This window comes from Saccostrea cucullata, unplaced genomic scaffold, assembly GCF_032062105.1.
Source record: "Saccostrea cucullata isolate Sc308-1 unplaced genomic scaffold, CSIRO_AGI_Scuc_v1 ctg196, whole genome shotgun sequence".
In the NCBI taxonomy this organism is placed as follows: domain Eukaryota; kingdom Metazoa; phylum Mollusca; class Bivalvia; order Ostreida; family Ostreidae; genus Saccostrea; species Saccostrea cuccullata.
Genome location: NW_026933558.1, coordinates 423566 through 444248, shown reverse-complemented (window position 1 = coordinate 444248; position 20683 = coordinate 423566). Strand labels below are relative to the sequence as shown.

Sequence of the window (20683 nt, the reverse complement as noted above, 5' to 3'; positions counted from 1 at the left end):
ACAGAGAAAATCAAGAGTCAAAGTTGGCATTCCTTTGGCAGAGACAAGGAAGAAGTCATGCTTGGGAATCCATGCCAAAATATAATCCAAACTGAATACCTTGTGCATCCAACCTCTCACTGGCCATCTCTTCCCCTTGTCTGCTGTTTTCCCATGATTCTCTGGGGCAACATTTTTCCCAGCATTCTCTGGACCTCCACCTTCCATGACCCTACTATTATCAGTACTGAACACTTCATCACTTGGAGATTCTTTTGGTTTCAAAGAGTCTTTCCTCAGTTTGCCTGTAGCAATGATGTTGCGAATCATTTCTGAAGTCAGAGGAATGGTGAACACAGGGTTGTCTTTTTTATCTGTACTAGAAGAATCCGTCGTGGATAAATCTGATGAACTACCACCTCCTGATGGATTTCCAAGTGTGAATGATCGTGTCATTATGGGTCCAAATGGAGTTTCAGCCTGGTACCTGAATCGCATCTGTTCTAGACTTTTTGCATTTTGAAGGGTAATGTCTGCAAATGCATGATCACTCTCTCTTAATCCCTCCCTTGGACTGTTGCTTATAATTAGACCTGCTGCTATTGCATCATTAAAATCATACACTTGGTCCGTTAGCAAATTCACATACACATTCTGGTCTTTTTCTATTATTTTTCTATCTATGGCTGTCTGCAGGGTGACAATAATTCCGTCATGTAATAGGTCTTTAATTTCCTGACACAGTGGTGTAACAATTTCCATATCAATCATCTCTCTGAGATTGTGTTCCTTTCCTGTTGCAGGGTCAACAAATTTTCTGATTTCAACTTTATAAAGTCCCTGATTAACTGCACTGTACAAACTTAATCCTTTTGGACTTTGGATATATCCCTTGTTCATTGCATCAGAAATAGTCATAGACTCACCAGATTGGGGATTCTTGAATTCCCCAGTGCTCAGATCTATCAATCCCAGACTTGCTGCTTTCTTTAATGTGATTGGTTGGATGGTGTCTGGATCTATGACATGTGACTTGGCCTGGTTCAGAACACCAGATGAGAAGGCCTTGTGTAGTTTATCTCTTCCTCTGGAAGAGTCACCAAGAAAGATTTCTTGCACATAATTTTCAACAGAGTTTGCCATTTCTTTATCAGTATCCTGTCTCTCAATGATGAGACCTTTATCATAAGCCTCAATTAGTGACATCTTGGCTTTATAAGTCCCATGTACACCATCAAGGATGCCCACCGATATTGCTTCTTCAAGGGAGAAAATATCCCCTGTACTGTCATCGACTACTTCTTTGGCTTCTCCATCTATCAGACTATTATGTATTCCTTCCATCAAAGATAATTGTTTTCCTGTCACAGTGTCTATGATCTTCCCTGTATCTTTATCCACTAGATTGTTTAACAGAGCACAGTAAAGTGTTCCTAGTCGAAATTTGTTCCCAGTGGATTTTATTGATTGGAGAATTGAATCCAGTGAAGATGAAAGACTTTTGGAACTTGCCAAAAGATCCTTGTCTGGGTCATTCTCCACATCATGCACTTTAATGGTGATGCCTGGGGATGCACTGTATTGTGTGCAGTTAAAAAGTTTTCCTTTTTGTATTGCTTCATTTAGAGTCAAGCACTTTGACTTCAAAGTATTCACACCATTCAGAGATATAAGACCCTTCTGAATAGCATCTTGTAGTGGAATGTTTTCATTTTCACGTTCATCATGGAATAACTGAGAGGATATGTCAAGAAGACCTATATCAATAGCATTTGTCAATGGAATGTTTTGTGATTTGGAAACATCATTAAACATACATCTTTCAATATCCACAAGACCCCTCTGGAGGGCCTCTTTAAAGGTAACTGCCCTTTTTCTTTGTTCTTTATCATCACTGCTTGCTTTTCTGGAATCTGTCATTCTTGTCTGGAAATCCAAGGGAGCTGAAGATGTGATTGGGTGTGAACGAATCGGCAATTGTTCACAGAAACTTCTACCATTTAAAATGTATCCTTGTTGCAGAGCCTCCAGAATATTGTAGGACTGATTATCTGTTGATGTCAGCTTCCCCGTCTGTAGGTTAAATACCTTCATTTCTACTGCTCTGCTCAGGGTCATGACTGTTCCAGTGGTGGGGTCTTTAATCAGAGTATTGGTGACATCCAGGAGCTCATTTTCAAATGCTTCTTTCAGAGTGAACCTATCATCACTGTAGAAGCTCTGAACACGAAGGGTGGTCAAATTCAAGAGTCCATAATGCACTGCCTCATCTAATGTAACTTTGGAGAAAAGAACATCTACAACCATGCCTTCCTCTACAGCTTTTTCCAGTGGATAGCTCTTCATATGAATTCTGTCTAGAATTGAACCAGTCTTTCCACTGATAATCCCTCTTTCCAGTGCCTCTGATAATGAAATGAACTTTTTTGTCTCAGGATTCAGTATTCTGGACCTTGTCTTGTGGATGAGAGAAGTTTTCACAGCTTCAGACAAAGTCACTGAAGATCCAATCCTTGGATCAAACATCTTACAGCAATGCTTTTCAAACACCCCTTCCTCAACAGCTCTTTGTAACCCAAGTAATGGCTTTGAAATTCCTCTTCTTTTTAAGATATCTGAATCAGAATCAAGGATATATCTTGCTCTGGCAGATGAATTGGCATTTGTTTCCTTCAGTAAATCTTGCACAACAGAAATAATAGACTGAACAGTTCTTTGACCAACCTTGAATACAAGTCCCTTAGAAATGGCTTCAGGAAGTGTGAAACGTTTTTGATACATGCAAGTCTGTTTATCTAATATGCCTTGCTCTACAGCCTCAGCTACTGTCAGAATTCCTTTGTCCACTACAAGGACTTGAGGCTGTTTTTCATCAATAAGACCCCAGGAGATAGCATCCTGCAGACTACAACACTTCTCTGTCCATGGATTGTAAAATAAATTAGAACTTTGTTGAAATAATCCTAACTGAACTGCATCAACAAGACAGAAACCTTGAGCAGGCATTTCCACCATAAGTCTCTGGGATATTGCTGTTGAAAAGTCCACTTTTGTTTGAGATTTCACATCTAATACTGAGCACTCTGAATCATTAACAATGCCCTCCTGAATAGCAACATTAACAGGTTTATAGAGATCAAATTTAGAGTCTTTTACTAGAGTCCTTTGAGGATCTATCACATTTGTTTCAATGGCATCGGTCAGTGACAAATACACTTGTGATACAGGGTCCAAAAACTGTTTTAAATCTCTGTTAAACATTCCTTTTTCCAGAGCTGTAGACAGATTTACTGGTTCATTAGGTGACTTTTGCTGTATATATCCCTGACTAAGAGCTGTTTTCAGATCAATAAAATTATCATCGTTATCACGGATCTCGCTTGTTCCTAGTTTTAGGATTCTTAATGACACAGCTTCTTCAACACTTGAAAATTTCTGATATCTGGCATTCTTTATGACAATGTCACTACAGTTAATCAATTTGTTTCCTATAGCTTGTTTCATTCCTAAAAGTTCTCCATTTCTAGGATCCATGAATTTACCAGTTTCATTGTTGTACACTCCTTCATGAATAGCATCAACAAGGTTCAAGTCTGAGCTTCCCAAGTTTTGAATCAGAAGTCCCTTATTTACTGCTTCACTGAATGAGATCCTTCTCCCATCAGGATAAATGTACTCGCCAGACAAAGGATCAACCAAATTTTCAAAGATTGATCCATCCAATGTGAGCAGGTGCTTTGTTTTTAAATCCCTCACAAGAACTCCATCTCGATCTAAAATACAAGCATCCATGGCACCTTGGAGAGACATGCTGTATTGAGAGGAGGGATCAACAAACACTCCTTCATTCACACATTCTTCCTCAAATTCCAGCAGCCCATACTTTGGCTGGTTGGTTGTATCAAGGAGAATCCCTCTTTCAACACAGTCAATAAGTGGAACCCATTCTCCACTTTTACAGTTCATACACTCATCTGCAATGAGGTTTATAAGATTGTTGTCAATAGCTGACTCAAAGCTATGGATTTCTCCTGTGTTTGTGTTCCTCACTTTCATGGAGTTTGTGTCTACCATCCCAGTTACAACAGCTGTTGATAGTGAAATCTGTTCCTCTGTGTCTGGTTGGATGAACATTCCAGTGGATTCATCAAAAAGTCCCTCTTCAATGATTTCAGAAAGAGTCAGAAAGAAAGGATTTTTACATCTCACAATGAGCCCTTTGACAATTGCAAAATTTAAAGCAATTGGAAGACCTGAAGACAACAGCATTCTTCCAGATAATGGGTCTATAATTCGTTTATCAATGGCCTCCTCCAGAGTCAAAATGTCTCGGCTGACAGGGTCTCTGACAGGAGAATCCTTATGAACCAGACCTCTCTGAATTGCATCCAGAAAAGGCACAGACTCTGAGGTGTCTATGTCTTTCACAGTATTATTGGATGGATCATAGAGTCCACTTTCTATCACATCCACAAGCATCACTGGTAAATCTGCTGAGGCACACAGGTCTATGGAATGTTTCCTTTTACTCTTGGCTCTCATCTCCATTTTTCTTCTCTCCTCATCAAAGAATTTCACATGCTTTGTGTGCTTGCTCAATTTTGGCCTGCTGTCCTTATTCTGTACTAGACCCCTATCACAGGCATGATCAAAAGACAACCATTTCTGTGTTTCACTGTCTTTAACAAAACATCCTTGAATATGTAAATGATTTCCATCTTTCTGGTCCATGCTAAAAACTTTCACTATTCCCATAGTTTGAGCTTCACTAAAAGACATATATTTTCCACTTTTTTTATCCAAGAAATTAACTTGATGAAATTCGTGAGACTTAGGCGTATAGGACAATTTTCTTTTTGAATTTTGTTGTTTGAGCAGGGAATCACCAAATGAGTCCATTCCAACTTCTAAAATCAAGCTTTCCTGAATAGCATTTTCAAATGTGATCCATTTTTGAATATCCTCATTAAATATCGAACAGTTCTTTGTGTCAACACTACCCTTACTTACAGCATCATCAAAGTCCATTATTTCTCCATTTTTGGAAGTTCTCACAAGAGTTCTATCAACACTGATAAGTCCATGTTTAACTGCAGCCCCCAACGAAAATTCAGTACCTGAACTAGGGTCATGGAAGTGTCCAGACTTAGAATTTAACATATTGCTTTTGATTGACTGAATCAGGGACATAGGTGAGGTGGCACGTTGTCCATTGGTTAAAGTGGAGTCACTGGGAATACAATTGCTGGTCTACAAAAAAGTTTTACAGATTAAGTTCTCCTGAAAAAAGATTTTTTGAACACCATTGCCTTGAAATTAAAGTTGTGTCAATTGGCTGTACCCCTAAATTACAATGAATACTCATTAAAGTTTTTTAAGAACTTTAAAAATAGCCATTGAAGCAACTTTTTTGTCTCTCTGTTTTCCCATTCTGACAACCAACCTTTCCCCAAACTCATTTGAAACACACAAATATCAACATTCATATCTTATAGACTTTCATGCTTTGTATCTACTCTACACCATTATGAAAGCGTCAAGTTAGTATATTCTTGACACTTTGTCTTTCATTTTTATCAAATGTAAGTGGGTATAAAGAGGCATTAAGGTTTGTTTTAGGGAATTAGAGTAGTGTATGCACTCTCATAGCAAACCATTTTAATGCATGCACAACCTGCCTACATAGGTGGATATGGTGACCACTGCAAATCTCCCGATGACATTGTTACTATGGGTATCACTTACCTCATCATCCAAGCAGGGCAGAGTTGAGGATGAAAAGGAGGAAGATATGTCACCATCCACCGAGGAAGAGGAGGGAGGGAGTGCCCCCACTACCTGAATATCAGAAAACCCATCTACAGAATCCACCTCCACCAAGCCAGCAGACGCAGCCTGCTCCATTGTCATGGTTTTTCCTGATGTCACATCCACCACTTGACCTGAGGAATCCACAATGAAGCCAGGAGGAACACTGTAGGTTGCAGATCCAGATGTGGTGATCACTTCTGTGTGTGTTCTAGATATACTTTTACCATCCTTGTCTAACAAAATACTTGCCTCAGGTTTAAAAGGGGAACCCTCTTTACTTATCACAAGAGTCTTATCAGAATATTTTTCACTCTCTATATCATAATCAGGACTAATTTTTGCCTGAATGTAACCAAGCTGTAAAGCTGTTTGCAAAGGAAGCACAAGATTTGTTTTTAAGTTTGTGAATTCTGCTGTTTTCATATTGAGACTACCACTACAAATGGATTCAGAGATAGAAATGGGAGAGTCAGGATTAGGAACACAATAATCTTCTAAAGGTTCTGGTTCACTGAGCAGTAAAAACCCACAGATGACAGCTTCATCCACAGACATGTCTCCAGAAGATTTGTCATGGAAGATTCCAGTCACTTTATCTACAAATCCTTGTTTGATAGCATCTTCCAGGAACAGTGGAGATGGGGATGTTATGCTACTCTCTGATGATTTTATTCTCTTTTTTGCCTTTTCTTTGAATGTGTCATCTGGCATAGTGCTATCTGAGGAAAATTGTTCATTCACCAACATGGGTTGAACTTCTGCACCTTTGACAATAATAACAGAGCTCTTCTGCAATGGAATGATCCTTTCTTTTGGGTACCTGTCTAAAGAGCTTTGGAGGCTGTCATCAGAATGCCCATTGGCAAACCTTGTTTTCTTCTTTTTCTCCTCTTTATGTGGCGATTTTAGGGATTGGATTGACAACGGGGACAGAACTTGTCTGGCTAGGGCTTCCTCAACAGAAAGTTCCCTCGAAGCCCTGTCCCCCAACATCCCGTTTTTTGAATTGATTTTCCCAGTTTGAATTGCATTTTGGAACGTCATAGAAGATCCATCAGTCTTTGGTGGAAGGTACTTGTAGGACTCTCCTTTGTCATCTGATAGAAGGCCCATGCAAATGGCTTCATCAACTGTGTACATCTTACTGGTGTTAGGATCTGTGTAAATTCCAGTTTGAGTATGAATGTATCCCTTTTGCAATGCCTCTTTAAATCTAACACTTTTCTTTGTTGATGTGATTTCATCTCCTACCACAAGACCACGCCTCATTGCACTGGCAACAGAGCTGATTTCTCCAGTTTTTCGATCCATGAAATTCCCTTGATTATCCAAGATCCCCAACTTGATTGCCTCGGGTACACTAAGAAATCTATGAGTCAGTGTATCTACTACTCCTGTGATATTATACTTGGCATCAGGTTTGCTAGTTTTTGACTCAGATTTGGTTGTGGTGACTCTTTTAAGGTTCCCTGATACGAGACCTTTTTGAAATCCCTCTTCAATAGTCATGATCTCTCCTGTTTTTAAGTTGGTATAGGTCGTCATTTCTGGATTTAGAATTCCTCGCTGTATGGCATCGTTCACTGGAATTTCCAATCCTGTCAAAGTGTCCAGCACAAGACCAATGTTCAGTTGTCTCTGATCCTTGGTAGTCTTTTCAGAAGTACCAGGTATACCACCTTTGCATTTAACTAAATCACTTTTCATGGCATCAGTCAATGACATTGATACTCCAGTTTTGGGATCATAATAAAGTCCCCTCTCTACATCTATAATACCTTTCCTGAGGGCTTCACTACATGATATATTTTTTCCAGAAATAGGATCTTTCACACTTTCAAGCACCTGTCCTTTAACAACCAGTGAATCACTAAATGATTTATTTGAAGAATCAGTCTTTGCTATTCCCATACTAATGGCCTCTTCTACAGTCATGGTCTGACCAGTTCTGATATTCAACACCTGTTCCTTGTCTGGCATAAATATCCCTCTTCTTATAGCTTCCTCTATGGGAATATCTGTTTTTGTAACAGGGTCTTGGATTGACTTCAGTGAGAACACATCTTGGAATGTTGATGTTACAAGGGGAACCTGAGAGTGACTTCCACCTTCAAGAATAATGAAGCCTTTGTCAACAGCCTCAGCCACATCTAGAGTCTGTCCAGTCTTCTGATCAAGGAATTTACACAGCTCATGATCCACAATTCCTCTCCTCACAGCTTCCTCTAGAGTAATCCTTTGGTGTTTCTTTGTATCCAGAACTGAGCTCACTCTGCATTTCTTTAATCCAACTATTATTTCATTGTCTCCCCGAAATCTTCTAAAATCAAAGGAATCTGACTGCATGAAACCACCACTTTTATGAGGTTTCTCAACAATGATATCATGGTGTCGCACTCTTCCTAAACTATGCACTCTGCTGTCCCGTGCAGTTTTGATATGGCCATCTTTAACAGCTTGTGGTATGGACATTTTCTTTCCATCACCTGGTTTGTAGATTCCAGAATGGACATCAATTATGCCCCTCTCCAATGCCAACTTTACTGGAATAAACTGTTGTGACATTGAGTCATATACTGATTTCATATGCATAGTATCTTCTTCAGATTCAACTGGGTGCACAGTGTCCACATGTGTGGTTGATTCTCCTTTTAAAAGACCTCTTTGCTGAGCTTCACTGATGGGTATTTCTTCTCCAGTTATCTTGTTCTTCACAATTCCTGCTCTGGGATCAAAGATTCCTGATTTGATAGCAGTTGAAAGATGAACATCTTTCCCTGTGCTTGGATCTACTACAGAGTCAACTTTCACAGAGTAGGACTGAGTGATAGTATTCCTCATGAGAGAATCTGTCTGCTTGGCTGTCGTTGTACTTGCATCCATATCTCTGACCAATACAAAGTCCTTGGAAACTGCTTCCATGATTGGCATCACTTCTCCTGCTCTCTGGTTGATGTATGTTTTTCCCTCATGGTCCACAATTCCACGATCTAAAGCTTCATGAAAACTAACTCTCTCTCCTGACAAGGTATCCAACACAGATACCACCGAGAGGTTTTTCTTGCCAGAAAACAACACATCAGTTTTTGTACTCTTCTGCTGAGGCTCAGTTCTTGTTGTCCAGTTGCTCAGAGTTTGTCCCACCACATAGCCTCTTTGTTGTGCATCTGTAATACTGAAGGTACGCCCAGTCAATGTGTTCCTGAAGATTCCCTCATGAGTATCAATGATTCCTCTATCAACTGCAATGTGTAGAGGAATGTTGTTGCCTGTTCCAAGATCTCTCACCGATTCCACTTTAATCCTACTAGTGTTTTTACTGACTGAATCATCCCTGTGGTGTGTGTACTGTGTGATTTCCAATACATCAGGAGAAATGAAATCTACCACTGTGGAGTGAAGTTTCAAAGATGTTTCTTTTTTGAGTAAAGGAAGACTGTTAGTAGAATCAGGGTAGTATGTTAGTTGTTTTGGAGCATGCTGTTCAACTTTAGGGGAAGCTTCAATCATGCGAGGGCTGGAAACTCTTGGGAATGTATCAAAAAATACTTCATCTTTCTTGCTAGGGGAACCCTCAGGGGAAGATTTTGATTTGGTTCTTTTGCCAGTCATGACTTTCTGAATTTTTGAGGCCGCTAAAATTGGTCCTCCAATAAAAGCAATCAATCCCATCTTAGCTGCATCTTTCAAGGAATATTGCTCTATTTCTTTATATCTCAATTTTCCAGTTTTCTTATCAATTTGCCCATGCTTCAGACCTTCATTTACTGTCATAAACCTCTTGCCTTCCACATCATATATTTGACTTTCCCCATCAATGTAGCCATGGCTTATTGCTTCTTGCAATGTAAATGTTTGTCCTGTCTTTGAGTCAGTGAATACTCCTGTTTGCTCATTGAAATATCCATGATCAATGGCATAAGTGAGTGTCATCTTCTCAGTCCTAGTCTCTGTTGTTGTTGTTTCAACCAGAGGATTGATCTTCTCACTCTTAATAGCTTCTTGAATGGACATTTGGGTACCTGTATCTGTTTCTGTAAATCGGTTGCTTTCTAAGTCTAACAATCCATACTGAATGGCATCAGTAAATGACACAGTGTTACCCACACTAATGGTACTCAGTTTCATTGGCTTCAGCTGAAGCTCTGTTGTTTCAATGGTAACTTTCTCTTTTCCTGGATGATAAATGTGTCCAAGCTCAACAGCTGAAGAAATAGACATCACCTCTTTGGTGTAAGGATGTTGGAAGGTGTTCATCTTCTGGTTCAGAAGTCCCTGATCCACCGCATCTTTCCAGGTGAGATGTAGAGATCCACCAGTGAGTCCCACTACTTCCTCACTGAATGATGTATAGCTGTAGCCTGGTTGTGGGATCAAACCTTCATAAACAGCTTCCTTCAAAGTTATCCTCTCACCAGTCCCTGTGTGAATGATGATTCCTGTCTCAGCATCTATGATGTTCTTCTTCATTGCCTCCCACAAGTTGATAACTACTCCAGTTCGAGGATCGATGATACATGATGTATCAATGTTTAGAAAGTGGCGATTGATAGCTTCCTGGATTGTAATGGGGACACTGTAGTGTGGGACATAGATCCTTCCATCAAATGTTGTACATCTATCATTCTGCACAAGCTCATTCAGCGACCATGGACCCTCTGAAAAGGTCTCATGTCTGAATGATTCAGATATTTCTTTAGATTGTGATAGAGTAGGGCTCGGGTGGTGATGGACAACATAAGCCATTTCTTTTGTTGTGGTTCTCTGTGCATCCTGGTTGAAAGCAGGAGGGCTTGGTTGGTGATGCACAACATATGCCGTTTCTTTTGTTGTTGTATGTTCTTGCCATCTATCATCACGCGGAATGTGCACCTCTGACATGTTTGTTTTCAGAACTTGTTGCCTTTCAGTTGTCATGGTTGACACTTGAGGTTTTTTAATAAGGGGTGTCACTTGTGGTTGTTCTGCATGTGCTGTTACAAAACTCCTTTTCACTTTTGTTACAGTTTCTTGTGGTGAAACTTTTCTTGTTTTCTTGATTTCCTCTATCTTTTCAATCACCGTTTTCAGAGTTTCATGAATATGCACATTTATATATTTACGCTTCAGAGCTTCATCTATAGATATTTTCTCTCTTGTTTCCTTCACAGTTACAGTTCCATCATTCCAATTTATCTCAATGTCAGGTGATTTTGATTCAATAAGTGCAGCCTCGCCTAATTTTTCCACAGTTTCTGAATCCAGATATCCTTTCTGAACAGCTTCAGCTACATTGACAACTTCTCCGGAGTCTTTCACAATAACTTTTCCAGCAGGCCAATCGACCGTAATGTCATCTTTGATAGTTAGAGAAGAAAGAATAGTAGGAGGAGGGGAAGGAGAAGGAGGAGGAGCTTCTTGCAAAATAGTTTCAGATATAGAAGCAGAGGGAGGGAAATCCATTACCTGATCAGAAGCAGAAGGAGGAAATTGGAAAGCTGGAGATTTAGGAGAAGCAAGGGTAGAAAGGTTAGTAGGCAATCTAACTCCTGTTTTGGTATCTTTTTCTCTCATCCGTTTGAATATTTCTTGTGCATCTTCAGTAATCTGTTCCTCACTTACCAAGTTGCTCCGGTTGAATGAATCATCTTTTTTCTCAGGTGTCCAGGATGGTTGTGAAGGTTGGATATTATCTCCTGGCTTTGCAAACACAACAGTTGTTTGTGGGGTCATTTTCTCCATTTTCATGGTTACTTTTTCTGAGCGGTTACTTGCTTGTGTCTCAGCATGGCCATTAGTTTTTGGTCCGTGAATTTCTAGGTGCTCCTCTGCCATCTCTGAAGGTTTTCTGTGCCTATCCATAGTTGATTTTGGAGTACTGACTGCTTCTGGCTGGGAGAGATTCTTTGATATAGCATCATAAAGAGCCATTCCACCAAGCACTGGTGCACCAACAACAGCAAGCAAACCCATCTTTATGGCATCTTGGGGTTTCATCTTCTCTCCAGTAGCAGTATTCAAAACAACACCAGAATTTCTCTGGATAAGTCCTTTTTTGAATGCTGTCTCTAGAGTTACCAGATCTCCAGTCCTTTTGTCCAATACCATTACATCATCTTTCTTCACTTGTCCAGCTGTCAGTGCTTTTTCCAAGGGAATTTCTTTTCCAGATATGGAATCATACAAAGTACCAGACACTTCATCAATAGCATTAGCAATCAGTCCTCTATCCACAGCTTCCACTAGAGAAATTGTAGTCTTGGAGGCAAAGTCTTTCACATTTGCTGTTGAACCATCAATCCATCCTTGACGTAATGCAGTCTTAAGAGATAGTCTTCTTCCAGTCTCTGAGTTTTCTACAGTCACAAGATTTCCATCAATCACATTTCTATTCAATGCCTCTTGTAGTGTAAATCTGTTTCCAGACAGAGGCTCAAGGAAAGTGCATGTTATTTCATCAAATAAGTTAGCTCTCACAGCATCCAGTAAATTCAGTGGCCCTGGTTTGGAAAACTGTGAAGTGAAATGAGGGCTTACAACAATTTCTTCTTCTCCACACTTTCCAAAGTTCAACTTTCCTGTTTTTGGGTCAATATATCCTTCTTTGATGCAATCTTGCAGAGTAAGTTGATGGTCTCCTGTCTTTGTCACTAATGCTGGTTTCTTTGGGTTAATGATCCCTGACATCATGGCTTCTTGCAGGGATATCAGCTTATGTGTAGTTGGGTCTCGAACTTTTCCAGATGTTGGATCCACCAGTCCTATTTTCACAGCTTCAGTGTAAGAGAATCCTTTTGGGACTGACAATGTTTCAATTCCAATGCCTTGAGCACCTCTTCCCATTTGCAACTTGTCAGAAAATTCAAACACAACCCTACCATCTAGAGAGTCATCATTGTTAAAACTTGCATCCATGCTCTGTTCAATGTCTGTTGTGTAGTTCAGGACCTCATCTGCACAGGTAGATACTGAAGTCTTGCTTTCTCTGGTGCCTGACTTCTCAAGTTTCATGTCCACCACTGATGGTGAAAGTCCATTTTCTGAAAACTTAGGTGGTTGAATGGAATCAGAGGATTCATTTTGCAGTCTTTCAATCTCTGCTGGATCAGTTGTTTTAGATAATGTAATGAACCCTTGTCTCAAAGCAGACTTAAGTGGAATGCGTTTGGCTGTCCTTGTGTCTAAGAACATACCATCCTCGAGATCAACCAATCCAAACTGGATAGCTCTTATTGCAGACATCTCCATTCCTGTTTTGGGATCTCTCACAGTTGTAACATTTTTTAGTGGGAAGTCAATCTTTTCGGCTACAAAAGCGCTTCTCATCAGCTCCTCTTCTCTCTTCTTTCCTGTGATGTCTGCATGAATCAGTCCTTTGTTCAATGCTTCATTGATTGGAATCTCCTCACCAGTTGCAGGGTTACGATAAACTCCCTTAGAAATATCTAAGATGTATTTTTCAACAGCATCATCATAGGAAATCATTTCCATTGTCTGTGGATCAATGACACTGCTTATGCTAAATGTCACAGTTTCAGAGTGAATATCCTCCACCAATGTAGCTTCGAAGGATTCTTGTTCATCAGTAATGTGAATGCTATGAATGCTACCACTATCACTGGAATCCTGGGTTGAGGACTTAGCAATTGCTAGTTTTCTCTCAATGGCATCATTCATGGAAATTGTTTCACCAGTAACAAGATTATGATAGCAACCCTTATGTTGGTCAATTATTCCATCCTCGATGGCTTTTGAAATGGGAATTGTTTCTCCAGTTCTTGGATCCACTACCCAAGACACCATCAGAGTTGTCAGTTTGGTGGTGATAATTTTGTTTCCACCACCCTCTGTATTAGAACTGACTGATGTTAGTTCTGCTTCAATCAACTTCCTCTCCATGGCTTCTATGATTGTTAGTTTCTCTCCAGTTCTAAAGTCATGATAAATGCCATTGTGTTCATCTATTATTCCTTCTCTCACTGCTTCTATCACTGGAACATGTCTCTTTGTGTGAGGATGAACAACCCTTTTAATTGTGTATTGCTTGGTTTCTCTTATCAGTTCTGCTGTTGATGGAGCATCTTCCATGACTGTATCTGCAAAGATCAAGCCAGCAGTTACAGCCTCACTAATTTTCATGGGTTTCTCCCTTCCAAATGCATCTCTACCAATATAAAGCCCTTTATCACAGTGGAGGATTCCTTCTTTTGTGGCCTGGCTAACTGTTATCTTCTGATTGGTTCTGGGGTGTATAACTCCTGTGATTGAAAATGACTTGACATCACTGATTGCAGATCCTTCTTGGGCATCAACCTCATCCACTTCCTTTCCAGTTAAAAATCCTTGATTAATAGCTTCAACAATGGTTAGTTTCTTGCCTGTTGTAGGATGGATAAAATGACCTCTTCTCATGTCCAGTAGACCCCTTTTAACAGCTTCCTGGGCAGATATACGTTCTTTTGTTCGTGGATCCAGAGCACTCTGTACAGCTAGGTGTCTTGTCTCTGTTACAACACTTTCTGATACTACAGGTCTAGAAACAGTTGTGGTTGTAAATGAGAAACCTGTGTCTCCTTTCCTCATCAATTTCGAATCAGTTGCTGAGGCTCCAGGTGAAAGCTGTGCATGCTTAAGTGAAACTTCTTTCAGCCATCTGGCCTCTTCATCTAGTTCTTCCATAGGTTGATCATCCATTTCTTCTACAATATACTCATTCTCCTCTTCTATATCAGGGATAAGGTATCCCTTTTCAATTGCTTCCTCAATTGGCATTGTAGCACCAGTGTTTGGAATTCTGAATTCCCCAGTATATTCATTGATCAGACCTTGTTGTTTAGCTTCTGAAACTGTCATTGGTTCAATATTGGGTTCTTCAGAACTAGGTTGGACTTTGGTTATCACAGTTGTATGTGTAACGGCTGAACTCAGGACTTCCATCAAACACTCTGCATCTTCACTTGAAATCAGTCCCTCTGTAACAGCTTTCTGCATATCCATCATGTCTCCAGTCTTAAAGTCACAAATCTGGCCTTTTTTAACATCGACCATTCCAATCTGAATTGCTCGCATGAATGAAATGTTTTTATTGGTGGCATCTTTCAAAGAGGTTTCTCTCATAAGTTTCTCAACCATATCTTTGTGTACTAATCCTTGACTTCCTGCTGCACCAAGAAGAATTCTTCGATTTGAACTGGTGTCTACATACTCTCCTGAACTTGTAATGAGATTGTGTCTCAAAGCCTCAGGCACTGTAACTTTAATCCCTTTTCTAGTATCTAATACACAAGGTTTAGGGAAGACAACTTCTTCTTCTACAAGCTTCAAGTATCCCTGGACAAGGGCTTCTGATATCGCAACAGCTGGTGCAGCTCCAGGTGAAACAAATAAACCTCTGGAATCAAGGAAGCCTTGCTCAATAGCTTCAGAAACAGAGAGGATATCATTTGTCCTAGGGTTCACAACACACTTTACATTATCATCTATCAGTCCAATATCCAAGGCATCAGAGAAGGACATCGTTTCTCCTGTTCTTGGATTGGTCACCTGTCCTCTGTCACTAAGGAGGCCATCTCTGACCATTCTAGGAAGAGTAAGTGGTCTGTTGAGAATCTGTCTTTCATATGCTTCATCAAGTTGAAGTTTTACTTGTTCTGATTTTAGAATGAACAATCCAGCTTCTGGGTCAAGAAGGGATTTTCCAACTGCCTCGACAATTGTAACATACTCATTACTAGCTGAATCTTTGATTTCTCTTTTGGATGGATTCACATGTTCCTTTTCAACTGCATCAATTATAGTCAACTGGGCTCCTGAAATTGGATCTTGTAGCTTGCCAGTTGCAGAGTTATAAAAGTCTTTTTCTACCATTTCAGCTAAGCTCAATGGAACATCAACTATTTCTAGACTGCCCTCACCAAATATTGCCTGAGACTGAGATATTGTTGTCACTGAAACTTCAGGTCCGATCAGTCTCTCTGCGACTTCCATTGGAATAACATTTTGAGCTGCAGCTTGATGGACAGCTACATGTCTCCCTGTGGAATGATCTCTTATAGTTCCTTGTACAGGATCAAACAGTCCTTTCTGTATGGATTCCAGAACAGTGAATGGCCTTCCTGTTAACACATTCAGCATTCCAGATGACTTTCCTAATTCTCCTCTTAGTTCTCTTGTGATTAATCCAGATTGACATGCTTCTGAATATGATAATTTTCTTTGACTTCTTGGATCACAGTAGCATCCAGTCTTTGGATCAAATAATCCAGTTTGTAATGCTTCTCTAAGAGTCATCTTCATGTTTGTTTTGGTGTTCAGAACACCAGGTATGTGTAGGAATGGTGAAGTAGGTGCCACACTTTCTTGTTTCACAGTCAAAAGAGTCTGAGATACCTTTGGAAGCTTCCTTCCCATTTCTTGTGTGGACTGTGGAGCTTTCACTCCTGTCATGCTAGCTAGTTTTAATGACAGTCTTTTCTGTTGCTCTGGAAGGGAAGTCATTGCTCGGCTCTTCACATGAACTTCTAACGGCTTCTGAACTGGTTTATCAGGTACAGTCTCCATTTTAGTGACTTTGATCCTTGAAAAAGGCTCAGACACTTCTGGTCTTTGGAATGTCATTGTTGCTGTTGCTTTAGCAGTGAATTGTCTTGGAGTTACTCCGTAGAACTGGCCTGGGGTGCCTGTATATCCCTCATACTCAGACAACTCCTCAAAGAACCCCTGCATGTCCTCATCCATTAAAACAGAGGAACGCTTGGCAAGTTCACTTCTGAAAGTCCTAAGTAGTGGAATGTCGTCATCAATAACCATCTGAAACTAAAAAGACAAATTCTTTTTATAATAGTGGTAAAATAGCTATCTATGAAGAAGGAAAGATATATCTTTTTTACTGTTTTATCATTGATAGGAAATAATTCTAACATTTATTAATGGTAAATGAGGTATCATTTAGCAAAAGTCAATAGCAGCATATTATAAACATTTCTAGACAAAAAGATTTATTTTTAATACAAGAGACTTGATATCTTAAAGTGTTTGAATTAAATCTAACCTGAATGTTGACATTGGCTTCGGAGAGTCTACGAGTAATCTCTCTAAGCCTGTCCTTGGTCCACTGGATCAGGGATATGTACTGTCGGTTAAGTTCATCTAGTTCTATTTTTATAACTTCCGCACCATCCTGCCGTTTGAATCGTTTGTTGATTCCCTGAATTAATGCAGCATCAATGTCCTCCAGACTGCTCCTATACTGCTTTAACCTCCGATCGTAAATCTGAAAAAAAGATTTCTTTCATGTATTGTCTTGAAACTTAATTCAAAAAAAAACAAACTTCAATGTGTTTGTTCCAGGTCTAATTTCAAATTGTGTAACTGGGTTTCTCATTTTGTAAATATGCAAAAAAGAGTGTAAATCAAATTTTAAAAAAAAATACAAGTAATTTTTATAATTTGTGTTAGGTGATATGTTATAAAGTAGTAGTTTTTGGAGTTTCAATTTCAGTTTTAGTGCAATGAAAACCATTGAGCACTGCATCCTTGTAGGCATGCTGTAGCAAGAAGATTATACACTGCCAATAATAACTCCCTACTCCATTATATAACAATTTCTCAATCCTTCCTGTAGCTACCAGGTATTCCTTTAAGCAGCTGACTTTAAAACCAAAACATACATATGTACAATATATATGTAGATATATTATAAAGGATGCATCTTCAATACTTGATACATAATCTTTTTGTGCAAGAGCCCAAATACATAGTGAGATAAAATATTTTCTTTGTAAATATCTTACGGGATAATAACTATATCTCATATGTATATACATATGAATACAAAAATATACATATTTAGCCATAATACTCTGCCATATAAAGCTAATAAAGATTATTTTTCCCTGATTGGTGTACAAGTTTTTCATTTCTTTTATTTATATCAGCACAAATTCTAAATGAACATGCTAATAATATTTCCTCCTAGCTCTCCTACCACTCAATTATGAAATACTCCTATTTGTTTCATGCCTACTACCAATGCATTAAATTTCCTCAATTTACAACCTTATGGTATATCTGCCATAGGAAGTTTCTTTTTCTGAACACTCTCTGAATGTTTTCCCACAACCACAATTTATTTTTACTTTAATATAACAAGCATCGCTAGATCCAGAGCAGTACTAAATTTCCACTAAGCTGCTCAAATCATCTACTTATTTCCTCAAGACAAACTGGACTGCTCTAACATATGTTTGTATGATAATATTTATCATAAAGTACATTCCTATTTCTATTAAATGTTTTGCACAGATTTATAGCACACGTTTTGTTAGCATTTTTCATTCATCACTCAAGCTAGGCTTTAAAAGAAAAGCAAAGCAAGGAAAAAGCAGAAACTTCTGTTTTCAAAGTTCATGAATTTTTCTATTAATGGTACATCAAAGGATAAAATCTTTAAAATCAGAAGTTTAAGCATACTACAAAAAGCAAATGCTATGTGCCAAAAACAAATAAAAAAAACAGTGAAAATTTTATTAACTCAGCATGTTTTGATGGTATGCTTAGAGTATGAATTTGTATATATATGAGTATAACTATAATTATAAAACAGCATCAAAGGAAATAACATCTAAAATCCCCATCACCTACACTGACATATAATACACTACAGATCAATAGATCATACCTGTCTTTAAAAACTCACTTTAAAAGGTAAAAACTTTCCAAGTCATTTTAATTGCAATATAGCCTTAAATTTTTTTCTTCGGAAATTAATGTTAAAGATTTGTAGGTATAGCCTAGGCACTTAAAGTAATTTTCTTAAATATTATTTAAGCATTTGCTTTATTAAAAAGTTTTATCAAAAGTGAAAAGACTCTTTAATCAAGTTTTTCAACATGCTGAATTTGTGAGTGTTTAAAGCAATAATCCCTCTACTGGGCACCTCCCCCTTAAGCTGGTTACGTTAATGGCACTACAAAGCTGTCATAGTTTACTTACTTCTCATTTCGGACTGATGATCAAACCAGTTCAGTCAAGCAAGCAGCCATGTTCAGTATTTAACATAAGGTGTGTGCGGTGGTGCTAAATGGTTAACATTACTTTAAATAAAAATTTTCTTATGATTACTTAATCCATGAAAAAATCATGTGCCTTTGTCTGATGGGAAAAAATTTGTATCCTGAAAGTTTCAATGGGTCCCAAATAGTACTCACCAAAACATACTGTCATATGAAGCTTTTTGTTTTTAGATCTTATTAAAATATATCTTTAGGAAAGACATATCAATGATTATCTAAATGATGCCAAGAGTTATACATATACAAGAAACTAAAACGTTTTAAACTGCTATAATTGCTGAAAAGAACAGGGTTGATATGCAAGGATTTTTAATGGTAGACCTAAATTTTCAACCAAGCTACTTTAAGGTAGCCTGACTGAAAGGAAAGACTGGATGCAAAGAAAGCTGAAACACTGAACTACAGAGAGATAGAAAAGACAATACGAAATGATGGGGAAATGTATGACAGAAAAAAACATGAGGTTAGGTGTTAACGTGACAGAGGTGGACAAGGACATTTCTCTCATTCGATCTCTCACTCTTCCAACAAAAATAAAACTACATTTACTTGTCATGCCTAAAAAATAAGTCATTTGTCAGTAAGACATATTTATCTTTCTGTTTAGAAAGCAATACTCCTATGGCAGCTTTGTTGCCACAAGTTTCAGTTCTGTTCAAAAAACAAGCCAAGATGCCATATGCTGCTAATGCATTGCCGTTGCAAGCTATGTGTTGTACCTTAGCCTCTCTGATGAATTGTCCACCATGTTTGTTTACAGCCTCTATCTGGTACTGCTCCTCTCCTAGGCTGTTGTAAATTGCCTACAAACACAACAGAAGTTTATAACAATACATCACCATCTTGTATGTACAGAGCACAATCACACAGGGCCATAAATCTGCTTCAAAATTTGAATTATGCTCACCATTGTTGGTTCGATGCATGTTTTCAGTTCCTCTATTTCATAAGACAGTGGGGGTTGTCTGTCTTTGGCCCTCTGCATTTCTGATACAAATGTCTGCTCACCACGGATACCAGTTGTATACTTCAACAACATATCTCCGGCCACCTCTGTGCTCTGCAGCCTATAAGCAGAATGTTTACCTTGATTATACATGCAAGTTCTTGTTTTAGTTTAAATAGAATGAATGAGGGAGTTTCAATACACACATGCTGATTCAAGAAATTGAACTGTTGAAAATATGATGAGTGTTCCATTTCCTTTATTTTTCAAAAAGTACACAATAAGTGATTAAAACAATACAGAATTCCCATGATACCTTTCAGACACTTGACGGCAGACACTGTCCCAGCGTTGTTTAATGGCCGTCACCTCCTCTTCTAGTAGGTTCATGTTGTAGGGTGTGTGTGTCTGGGAACTGCCCTCTCTAGAGGCCAGTGATGTCATCTCAGTCTGGAGTTTGGCAATTACTGGCTGGTGTTTCTGAGTGGATTTGCTCAAATCCTGAAATATTAAATATATAATAAACATTCACAACATGGGTCATTGAAGGTCAAGACATTCAAATCAATATCAAGACATTTAAAAATGTTTAAATTTTTTTTTGAGCTCCCTCCTATAATCATGGAAAAAAAAGTTTCATGTCATGTTGGAATGGATTAAAGTTTTTAATCCATTTAGTTTATTATTAAGTATGTGTGTCTTACTTGAGAGTAAACACAATTGTGATAAAAGAGTTCTTCATTACCTGCAGTTCCTCTCTAAGTTGCTGCAGACTCATAGGGTCTGAGGTCATAGTATCCTGGGAAACCAGGGCAATTTCAAAATCAGCAACGACAGGTTTCATGGAATCTACACCTGACAGCACTGAATCTACTGCTCTTAATCTACAAATATT

The 20683-nt window shown here is 38.7% G+C and overlaps 1 protein-coding gene across 1 annotated transcript in view; it reads right to left on the bottom strand.

Moving 5' to 3' along the window:
* LOC134238647 (microtubule-actin cross-linking factor 1, isoforms 1/2/3/4/5-like) overlaps positions 1-20683 on the bottom strand; it is an 84369-nt gene that overhangs the window by 28094 nt on the left and 35592 nt on the right. Inside the window, 9 exon segments of the mRNA XM_062720770.1 lie at positions 100-5229; positions 5725-8374; positions 8377-8438; positions 8440-16584; positions 16820-17041; positions 19562-19645; positions 19750-19909; positions 20105-20289; positions 20534-20672. Of these exon segments, the coding sequence (XP_062576754.1) occupies positions 100-5229; positions 5725-8374; positions 8377-8438; positions 8440-16584; positions 16820-17041; positions 19562-19645; positions 19750-19909; positions 20105-20289; positions 20534-20672 (16777 nt within the window).